Source organism: Salvia splendens, chromosome 12 (genome assembly GCF_004379255.2).
Source record: "Salvia splendens isolate huo1 chromosome 12, SspV2, whole genome shotgun sequence".
NCBI classification, from domain to species: domain Eukaryota; kingdom Viridiplantae; phylum Streptophyta; class Magnoliopsida; order Lamiales; family Lamiaceae; genus Salvia; species Salvia splendens.
In genome coordinates, this window is record NC_056043.1 from 4,448,723 (window position 1) to 4,459,685 (window position 10,963).

The 10,963-nt window shown below is 38.4% G+C and overlaps 2 protein-coding genes across 2 annotated transcripts; one reads left to right on the forward strand and one right to left on the reverse strand.

Annotated features, from left to right (window-relative positions):
- Nucleotides 1-488: 488 nt before the first annotated feature.
- LOC121758553 (elongation factor 2-like) lies at nucleotides 489-4,311 on the forward strand. The gene is made up of 4 exons (XM_042153935.1): nucleotides 489-560; nucleotides 1,297-1,333; nucleotides 1,422-1,509; nucleotides 1,632-4,311. Exons 2-4 carry the CDS (start codon nucleotides 1,331-1,333, stop codon nucleotides 4,070-4,072), a joined length of 2,532 nt encoding a protein of 843 aa, XP_042009869.1. The 5' UTR covers nucleotides 489-560; nucleotides 1,297-1,330; the 3' UTR covers nucleotides 4,073-4,311.
- A 1,502-nt stretch (nucleotides 4,312-5,813) lies between these two features.
- On the reverse strand, nucleotides 5,814-10,200 carry LOC121759658 (KRR1 small subunit processome component homolog). The gene is made up of 12 exons (XM_042155320.1): nucleotides 9,967-10,200; nucleotides 9,550-9,626; nucleotides 9,252-9,362; nucleotides 8,400-8,468; nucleotides 8,085-8,141; nucleotides 7,817-7,855; nucleotides 7,618-7,722; nucleotides 7,425-7,507; nucleotides 7,238-7,319; nucleotides 6,661-6,804; nucleotides 6,514-6,585; nucleotides 5,814-6,116 (listed from the first exon to the last, which is right to left on the reverse strand). Exons 1-12 carry the CDS (start codon nucleotides 10,175-10,177, stop codon nucleotides 6,006-6,008), a joined length of 1,161 nt encoding a protein of 386 aa, XP_042011254.1. The 5' UTR covers nucleotides 10,178-10,200; the 3' UTR covers nucleotides 5,814-6,005.
- Between the last annotated feature and the right edge of the window lie 763 nt (nucleotides 10,201-10,963).

The window sequence follows — 10,963 nt, forward strand, 5'->3', positions numbered from 1 at the left end:
GGAAAAAAAATTTGAATTTTCGGAAAACCGGCGGTTTTGGCGGAAAACCGCCGGTTTCCGGGCAAAACCGCCGGTTTTCACGGTTAACCGCCGGTTAACCGCAAAAAAACCGCCGAAACCGGTCGGTTTTGCAGCTGAAAAGCTGCCGCCGTCGGCCCCATCCCTAATGCCTTGATATACGTGCCCGAACTGGCGGTTCCGCCTGTTAACCGCCGGTTCCGAACCGCCCCGAACCGCCGGTTCGGTGACAGTTCCGGTTCGGAATATCTTGAACCTGAACCGGACCGCGACCCGAATTGCGACGGTTCCGGTTCGGGAAAATTGCCACGGTTCCGAACCTTCCGGTTCGGAACCGGAACCGCCGGAACCGGAACCGGTGGGCATCTCTTTGCTATTTTGCAGAAAGTGACAACGAAACTTCCCACATTTCGCAAAATTGAACTTATTTGGGGACTTAACTGCAATTTGTACCTTTTACTAGGGTTTGGGGAATTCCACCGCCACACACCTTATATCTCTAGCTTCTTCCCTCGCTCTCTTTGCAGCCTCTCTCATTTCAAGTGAGTTTTTCTCTCTCTCTCTCTTTAATTTTTTTCAGTTCGTTGCTTTATTGATCTTGAGTTAGTTTTGAATTCTATGCGTGTCTTATGTGATTCATGCTTCGATTTTATCGCCTATGGTTTTATTTTCATCTGTTTGAATCTACCTCTAGTTTATTAGATCAGATTTTTTTTTTATTTTGATGCAAGATGTTAGATTATTCCTGGATGTTTTGTTAACTGGTGATAAGTATTTCTTAGATGTTTTTCTATTTGATGAGGAGGAGAAGTGTCGACTGCTTCTGGAATTTCATTTCGTGTCGATTTTGAAATTGTTTTCAATTCGGTATCCAGTTTTCTCTCATAAAATTGATTACTGCCTTGCTTAAATGAACACAATCTCTCTTTTGTTACAAGATCCAGTAGTATGCATGACATCAACTATATTTTTGGAATTATTAAGCCATTCATGTGCCAACTTTCTTTTAGGCAGCATGCTGGGTGATCAATGTTTGTTTGTTAGATTCATAGGATAAACATATGTGCTCTACAGATAAGTTATGTCTTGCTCAAATCGTTTGAATGAAGATTTAAGGAATTTTCTTATTTTTTTCATCCTTGAAGTATAAGGATTCTTCTGTGATTTTTTGTAATTTGTGGTATATATTTCCAATAACTACTTATCCATCATGCTAGCAGGAGCTCATAATTATATCCTTTTATAGATTCTCAATTATTTGTATGTTACTGCTTGCAGGTTATTTGGCTGAATTGCATTAGAATCCGTCAAAATGGTATGTTGACCAAATTCACTTTCGGTTGTGACCTATTTATCAAATTATCTGATCTGACCTAACATTAAGTACAAATTGATATGTGCAGGTGAAGTTTACAGCTGATGAACTCCGTGCCATTATGGACCTCAAGCATAACATTCGTAATATGTCTGTTATTGCCCATGTTGATCACGGTAAGCAAGATGCATTATTGATAGTAATTTCTTTTTACAATCAACTCCATTCTAAATGAATTGCCTGGTTTGATCCTCTTGTATGAAAGATGAAGTAACATTTACTTGTACTGTTGTTGCAGGAAAGTCCACCCTAACAGATTCTCTTGTTGCTGCTGCTGGAATTATTGCCCAAGAGGTTGCTGGGGATGTTAGAATGACAGACACTAGAGCTGATGAAGCTGAACGTGGTATCACCATCAAGTCGACCGGTATCTCATTGTACTATCAAATGAGTGATGAGGCATTGAAGAGTTATAAGGGAGAGCGCCACAAGAACGATTACCTCATCAATCTTATTGATTCTCCCGGGCACGTTGATTTCTCTTCGGAAGTGACTGCCGCACTCCGTATCACTGATGGTGCTCTTGTGGTGGTGGACTGTGTTGAAGGCGTGTGCGTCCAGACTGAGACTGTCCTTCGACAGGCACTTGGTGAAAGAATTAGGCCCGTCTTGACTGTTAACAAGATGGACAGATGTTTCCTTGAACTCCAAGTGGACGGAGAGGAAGCATACCAGACATTCCAGAGGGTTATTGAAAATGCCAATGTCATCATGGCCACATACGAGGATCCGTTGCTTGGTGATGTTCAGGTTTACCCAGAGAAAGGGACTGTTGCCTTTTCTGCTGGTCTGCACGGCTGGGCTTTTACTTTGACAAACTTTGCTAAGATGTATGCAGCCAAGTTTGGTGTTGATGAGTCCAAGATGATGGAAAGGCTTTGGGGAGAGAATTTCTTTGACCCAGCCACTAAGAAATGGACCACCAAGGCTACTGGATCTGCCACTTGCAAACGTGGTTTTGTTCAGTTCTGCTACGAACCCATAAAAATGATCATCAACACCTGCATGAATGACCAGAAAGACAAGCTGTGGCCAATGTTGCAGAAGCTTGGCATAACGATGAAGTCTGATGAGAAAGATTTGATGGGGAAAGCTCTGATGAAGCGTGTTATGCAGACATGGCTCCCTGCCAGCTCTGCTCTGTTGGAGATGATGATATTCCATCTCCCCTCACCAGCCACAGCTCAAAAGTATCGTGTGGAGAACCTGTACGAGGGACCTCTGGATGATCAGTATGCAACTGCTATCAGAAACTGTGATCCTAATGGCCCTCTCATGCTGTACGTGTCTAAGATGATTCCAGCTTCTGACAAAGGTAGGTTCTTTGCTTTCGGCCGTGTGTTCGCTGGGAAAGTCTCAACGGGTTTGAAGGTCCGAATCATGGGACCGAACTACGTTCCTGGTGAGAAAAAGGACTTGTACACCAAGAGTGTTCAGAGAACTGTGATTTGGATGGGTAAGAAGCAGGAAACAGTGGAAGATGTGCCTTGTGGTAACACAGTTGCTTTGGTGGGTCTGGATCAGTTCATCACCAAGAATGCTACCCTGACAAACGAGAAAGAAGTAGATGCTCATCCAATCAAAGCAATGAAGTTCTCTGTCTCACCCGTGGTTCGTGTCGCAGTGCAGTGTAAGGTTGCATCTGACCTACCAAAGCTTGTTGAAGGTTTGAAGCGTTTGGCAAAATCTGACCCCATGGTTGTCTGTACCATGGAGGAATCTGGTGAGCATATTGTTGCTGGGGCTGGAGAGCTGCATCTTGAGATATGTTTGAAGGACTTGCAGGATGATTTTATGGGCGGTGCTGAGATTGTAAAATCTGATCCTGTTGTATCCTTCCGTGAGACTGTCCTGGAGAGGTCAAGCCGTACAGTTATGAGCAAATCACCTAACAAGCACAACAGGCTGTACATGGAGGCAAGGCCGATGGAAGAGGGTTTGGCCGAGGCCATCGATGATGGGCGCATTGGTCCAAGGGATGATCCCAAGATTCGGTCAAAGATCTTGGCAGAGGAATTTGGGTGGGACAAGGAGCTTGCTAAGAAAATTTGGTGCTTTGGTCCTGAAACGACTGGTCCCAACATGGTTGTGGATATGTGTAAGGGAGTGCAGTACCTGAATGAAATCAAGGACTCTGTTGTTGCTGGTTTCCAATGGGCGTCAAAGGAAGGTGCATTGGCCGAAGAGAACATGAGAGGCATTTGCTTCGAGGTTTGTGATGTGGTTCTTCACGCTGATGCTATTCACAGAGGTGGTGGGCAGGTTATTCCCACTGCAAGGAGGGTGATCTATGCCTCCCAGCTTACAGCAAAGCCTCGGCTTTTGGAACCTGTGTACCTTGTCGAGATCCAGGCACCAGAGCAAGCTCTTGGTGGAATATACAGTGTGCTGAATCAGAAGCGTGGTCATGTGTTTGAGGAAATGCAGAGGCCAGGCACTCCTCTCTACAACATCAAGGCGTACCTTCCAGTTATCGAATCCTTTGGTTTCTCAAGTACCCTGAGAGCTGCAACCTCTGGACAGGCGTTCCCGCAATGTGTGTTTGATCACTGGGAGATGATGGCTTCGGATCCTCTTGAACCAGGTACCCAGGCTTCAACCCTCGTCACTGATATTCGCAAGAGGAAGGGTTTGAAGGAGAATATGACTCCTCTTTCCGAGTTCGAGGACAGGCTGTGAGCGGCTATTGCTATCAAGTTTGTATCGTTTTTACTACACATCTCTGGTTCTTGAGTATTTTTATCGCTAGTCGGTTTTGTTTCTAGTTTTTCTATTTATTCCGTGACATTTTAGAATCGTCTACTAAGATTAAAACTTTGGCGTATGCTGATTCTTAGTGACTGTTTTATTTCCAATATGCTTATTATCATTACCGACTTAACAATACTTCTATTACAAGTAATTGTGGTGTTTGGTCATTTTTGGATTAGTATTTCTGGTGTTTGCTCGGTTACTTTTTGGGCTTGTATGTACTTGTTTGACACATTAACGTATTTTGTTGATTGTTTAACAAGCTTGTTAACTAACTGGCTAGGGGGATGAGAGTTGCTATGTGGTGAGTTAATCCATGTCAAATGTCATCGTTTCACAACAAAAAAGATTAGGATTTCGGACGTATTTTCTAAGTATGGGTAAAACATTAGGGCAATGTAACATATATTCCTTTATATTGATTCTCGAGTAACATAGAATTTGTAGTATGGAACCATCAATTTTAGTCAAAAGTTGATTTTGCTTGCAAAGTAAAACTGTGGTATTTAAAAACATGAACTTTAGCCTTTAGGTTACGTGAATTTTTCACTGTACAAGTCTTACCAGCTATGGTTGAAGTTGAGGTGACACATTGACGCCTATTTGACATTAAGGGCATAACATGAATCACTATCTCAAGTTTCCTCCTAATGAAGGAGTGGCTGTAAAATTTCTACTTTCATAAATAACGCTTTCAAGTTTTTTCTTCACTTTTGGACATATAAGTACTTGAAAGAATGAGGTGTTGGATGTGTGTCATGTGCACTTGTTCCTTTCTTGAACAATATTTATAAGTTCTCATTTTTCAAAAAAATATGGTATGTTAGGGTATTGAACCCACGAGGAACGGTAGTATCCATTATACTATATCACTACACTTAAGACTTTAGGCGATGCCATCACGTTTTAAATCAGAGGCTGAAATTGAAATAAGAAATATAAATAACACTAAGAACTACATGAACTAAAAGTACAAATAAAGTGAAATTAAAGGGAAGCAATTAAATTGGAACACGCACCGTATAAGTTGACAAACTGAGCAACTCAGACATAGTGACAAGAATTTTTTAGCCTTAAGAACTTTTTTGAAATAGGAAGAGTAAGAAGAGAGAGTGCAGACCATGCACGAATATTTTCACCTAAATTATGCAAACGGAACTATGTTAAAAAGCTACTCAAAATAAACCAAGTGTTGTTTCAAAAGAAAACTAGAAAGTAGAAAAGTGAGAAGGAAAAAGGTGGTTTAAAAGCCGATTTAATTAGCTAAATCTGAAATGGAGGCTAATGGGACTTGAAAATGGCGTGTGATGGAGGTGAGAGAGTTCACTAGACAAACTAGATGTGAAAATTTGTTGCATTTTGTGTCACCAAACGGCTATTATCCAATGTGCAAAACCAAATGATAAAACCCTACAACTAATTGGCAAGAACTTGACTTTTATAAGCTGGCTTTAAATCGCACAGAAATTATGGAGAGAAAAGACTAAATGGTTGCAACACAATTACAAATACAAGAGAAACAGACTTATTAAACTACCTAAACATGCATTGGAAACTCCAAACTAAAAGCTAAAACTTAAAGGTTCATCAAGAAGATAAATAGAGCTTAAGAACACTAAACATGGTGAAAGAATAATGTGATGAAGCTTTAAAGAAACTATAAACAAGCTACCAACAATATTTTCTTTCAACTAATTCGAAGCTTGGAATGAAGAGTGATAAAGCTTAAAGAAACTACAAACAAGCTAAGAAACAACTAAATGAAACTAACAACAATACGAGTATAATGAGTTAGTGAAGGCTAAAAGCCAACTTAGCTCAGCTACAACAGATTAATATAACATAAGCACATCCTAGATCTTCAGGAACGCTTCGATTTCTTTTTAGTAGATGTGCCACTAGGAGCTGCAATATATGACGCTGCATCAATCTTCTCAGCAGATTTTTGTTTGCTAAAATCCTTTGCTTTTTTCTGTAAAACAATAAGGAAACGAATTCATAATCATCCTTCACTGCAAACTGACTGACCGAGTTCGATATCAACACCATAGTCTTGACATCCTCATATCGAGAACAAAAGATCTGGCATCTTCTTTTATTTCCTTGGGGGGTAAGGGTTGGGTTGTGTAAATGTATCATTTTGTATATAGGTTCACAACTTCTTATTATAAACAAGAAGCAGCGCATTGGTCAACTGATTGCAAGTTCGAAATATTATATTAACGGTAATCTGAATTCTTGTTTGAAAGGCCTACTCGGTTTCCAGAAGAACAGAGGTTAGTCAATATATAGAGGCATAAATAATGATGCCATCTCAACTTAAACTCGCAATGCCAATAAAATGGAAGAGGATAATAGAGGTCATTTACCTTCAAAGAAGATGCAAGAGCAGCAACATCATTATTGTCATCAGTATGCTTTGGAATTTCTTTGCTAGGTTCCTGTACAAACAATCAAGCATTAAAAACAAATATACACCATAATGAAGAGGCACAAAAGGGTGTTCCTATACAAACCTCAGGAGGAACAAATGCCTCTTCCCGTTTCCTTTTGGTTTCAGCCACTTTAGCTTCTTGTTTCTCTTGCTTCTCCTGCCACTTCTTAGCTTGCTTCTTCTGATCACTCAAGAAATATTCTCCACTTTCCAGCAGTAAATCAACCTGATATTACTCATATTGAAAAATTAATCCATGAAATAAATCTTGAAAATCCCCACATGCAACCAAAAAAAGGAACGCACAAACGTACATATATAAGAAGACATGCAAGATCAAACAACAACATAACGATCATATCTAGCGAAAAAAAAATATTGTTCCTTTTCTAGCTTTAAAAGTTCATTCAACGGACATGTTAGTATCATGACAAGGATACTGTGTAAAGAGTAGGTCACAGTGACACACTAAGGGTTGCAGGCTCACAGCAGTAGTGATGTTTCATTTCTGTTCAAGTAATGGACAGATCACTGTATCTACGTTAATCACAAATGATAGTAGCACACTTTACTCTATGCTAATACAATAGGAGTTCTGAGCAAAAAATAAACGAAAAAATAAGTACAGTAGAGAAACAATAATTGACACATCAACTCACCTTACTAGGTTGCTGTGGTGGAGGGAAAGGTGTGTAAGGTTTCTTATCTTTAGCCTTAGCTTTCTTCTGTTTGACATTTTTCCTAGGAGAGATGAAACATAAGGAATTGGTTGAGTCCTGTACTGAAGTAAAAGGCTCAAGCCATATAGTACATGCAACTAATAGGCGAAGATGAACAGATGCATACTTCTTAAACTTCGGAAGAAATCTGTCCCAATTCTCATTTGCAAGAGCAGGATCTTTAGCAAGCTCTCTCCTCATCATTAGGATCTTCAGTCACAAAAGAAGAGGTACAAATACAATAAATGAGCATCAGATCCTCCTCATCAAGTGCAAAGTAGCTGATTATATTGAATTCACCAGTATATTTGGCCATTTACCTTGATGTTGTATACTGGATGCATTTTATTCAGAATGCATTCTTCGACAACCTTCCTAACTTGTTTTAGACCTTTATATGAACCCATTGCTGCAACTGTGGACCCCTGCTCATTCAATGGAGAATGGTATTGACTTGCTCAGTTGATAGTTTGGTTAATTAAAATAATAATATAACATGAAGAGATCATAAATGATGACCTGAACTAGAATATAGCACCCAGTTAAAATTTCAAGTGCCTGCATTTCACCAACCACACTCAGATATCAGTAATGGTATAGTACATGAAACAAAAACAGGCAAGTATCCGTAATGCAAGCATCAAAATGAGAGGTAGGTTAAATAAGCTACAAAGACAATAGTAGTCTTTGGCACAATATATTTTAACAACATTGTGTTCATTTATTTAGTCAATCATAATTTCTTTCGAGTAGACCAAGAAAAACAAGTAGTATCGAACTGAGATACCTTTAGGGTAGAAGAATTGGGTCCCACTAAGTGTTGCCTTCTTTTAACAAATTGTTCCTGCACATGAGCAATGGGTCAATTTGGACTTTGACAAGACTGTACTGAAGATACTCAAAATATGATGTCTTTCACAACATTTAGTCGTTCACCGCTGAGTGTTCAATAGCCATTGCGTCTTTTTCAGGGTAAATTTATTTTTATTAATCCCACAAGTCCCAAAAGTAAGGAGGGTGGGGCAATATGAGTGTGTGGTCATACTTATGGGAGATAGCTGAACTCTATGAGTAGTATTTGAGCTTAGACTTAAAAACAAACCTTTTTGCGGACCAAGTTCCCAATCTTGATTATGTCGCACTGCATCTCATCATTAAGAATCTTTACTGCCTGTAAGATATCACGCATGACCACTTAAATTTCAGGAATTCAAAGGACTACAGCAAATCAAAGCTTTTTACCATCTAAATTTCTAAGACATGGTTCAATTCTCCTCCTTTATTTAGCAGCAAGCCCAACTGCCACTGAGTTTGTAAAGGTGCCACAGCCCAATAAAATCTTATCTAGCTTTAGATCTTTTAACAATTTTCAACGCATTCATATTTTTTAATTGCATATAAAATTATATTAGCATTACGACAATTGTAGTTAAGTATTCCCCTCAATATTATTCATAAACTATAAGGTTCGTTATTTGAACAATTTTCTTCACCTGTGGGCTGTGAACTTGGGTTTTTTTTCACCCTAAAAACAGCATAGTAGGCTGAGTACACAATAAAAATTGGCAAATACTTAATCTTTAATCATGCTAATACTATGTACAAATAATAGGGACCTAGCCATTGTATCAATAATGAATGAACAGAACAGTATTCCTACTAAATCAACAGACAAAACTATGCACAGGCCAAAGAAATAGAATAGTGAAATGCAACATTACTAAAACTTTAGGTATATATACTTTAGTTGGTGGAGATACCCTTGCAACTAAACAGATTAACCTGTATTTTAAAGGCAAATCTCTTATGAGAATGTTCAAATTAATGTGTACATATGCTAAGTCTAAATACGTTGCTAACTTGCGGTTGCTCTTTCCAATGAAACCAGAACTCCCAGTTTGAACCATTTGGCCATCTCTAAACTAAGGGGGGAAAGAGTAAGAATAATCCTGACCTGAGGAGCAGGAACACTTCGTGATAAAAGCTTAATGAGATCTCGAGCCTTAATTATTATATAGGGGTCTCTTGTCTTCCTGGTTGTTGAAACTGTCATGCAGCCCTCAACCTGGCAATACATGCCATCCAACAAGTTGAATAAATGAACAAATGTGGATCATCAATCCGCTTCCAAACTGGCCCTTTGCACTCACTTTTTAATGTGAGCAATAACACCAGCCTTTTGGAAGCAATTTAAAATCACAAAGCCAGAACAACTGAAAGAGGGTAAAAGAAAAAAGAAGCAAGTAACCTACCAGATTTAATTCACAAGCAACACCATGCTCTTTCAACGCACCTTTCACTATCGGCCAGCACTCTTGCAAATATTTTTCTATAAGAGTAGACAAGGAGAGAAACAATATCAATACAACCACAGGTACCAATTCACAAGCTTAATGTATATGTGCGTCGCTAAACAGCTTTACAATTTTAAAACCCTAGGAACCAATTCCGCGATATGTATATGCCGTCGCTTCCCTCTAATGTAAAATTCTCACAAGCTAAGGCATTTTACTGATAATTAGCTTAAAACACAACACAATAAGTTCACATACACACCAGTAAACAGAAATTTAGAATTCGAAATCATGTATAGCTTGAGAAGCAGTCGACCACAGCTACTCGACAGCAAAAAAATAAAATATGAAGTAGCAGATGGAATAATTTGCTACCTCTGTATTGAGGAAAGAGAGTAGAAAATGAGCTAACTTCTAACATGCCGCCCTCGTTCCATGATGGATCAAATTTATCGACTTTCCAATGATCGATGCTGGGGTCATCCCAGGGCTTGTCCTTGTCGTGCTTCCCCTTATGCCTTGTCCGCGGCTTCTCCAAGGCGTCACTGCCGCCATTTCTGTTGTTTTCATCTTCAAAATCCGCCATTGTTTTTTCTTCAGAGAGAGAGATTGTAGGGTTTAAGAAATTTGAATAAGATAATTTAAATCCATAAGACTGTGGGGTATTAGAAGCCCAGGATCTGCTGGTTGGAGGCGAAGCCCGGCCCGTTAAGAAATGGTGGTGGATCCAATTACTACATCCTTTTGAACAACTAGTTTTACCACGGCCAAATAATTTTCAAAAAATAAGAAAATATATTTAAAATTAATTAAATCAAAATAAGGAATATATAGAAAAGATGTAAAAATTATTTCAAATAAAGAATAGAAACTATTTAAATATTGTATTAATAAGAGAGATTTAAAAAATATACTTCTACTTCTACATTTATCAATCAATCAATCCATTGTAACGAAAAGACATGAGAGAAGGAAATAAATAAATAAAATAAATGTGAGAAATTAAATAATTCATTTTAAATTCGAACAACAAAATATAGAATTCAAACATCTTCTTAACAAAAACGTTACAAACATCTCTCTAACACCAGTAATTCACACATTTTGAAAAACTCCTTTGTAAACAACATTAAGTGCATAATCACTTTTGCTATCACTCTCGTCCCCACAAACCAAAATCTTTAAAGTTTCACGACTTGTGACTCTAGATATAGCAACGTAAAGTTGCCCATAACTAAAGACTGGTTTTTTCAAATATTTAGTACATTTGAATTAAACAAAAAATAATTCAACAAATACTTCCATTAAGTATATATAAAAACCAAATTATTCTTATTAATTATAAATTTTTTTAAAATAGTTAAAATAAGAC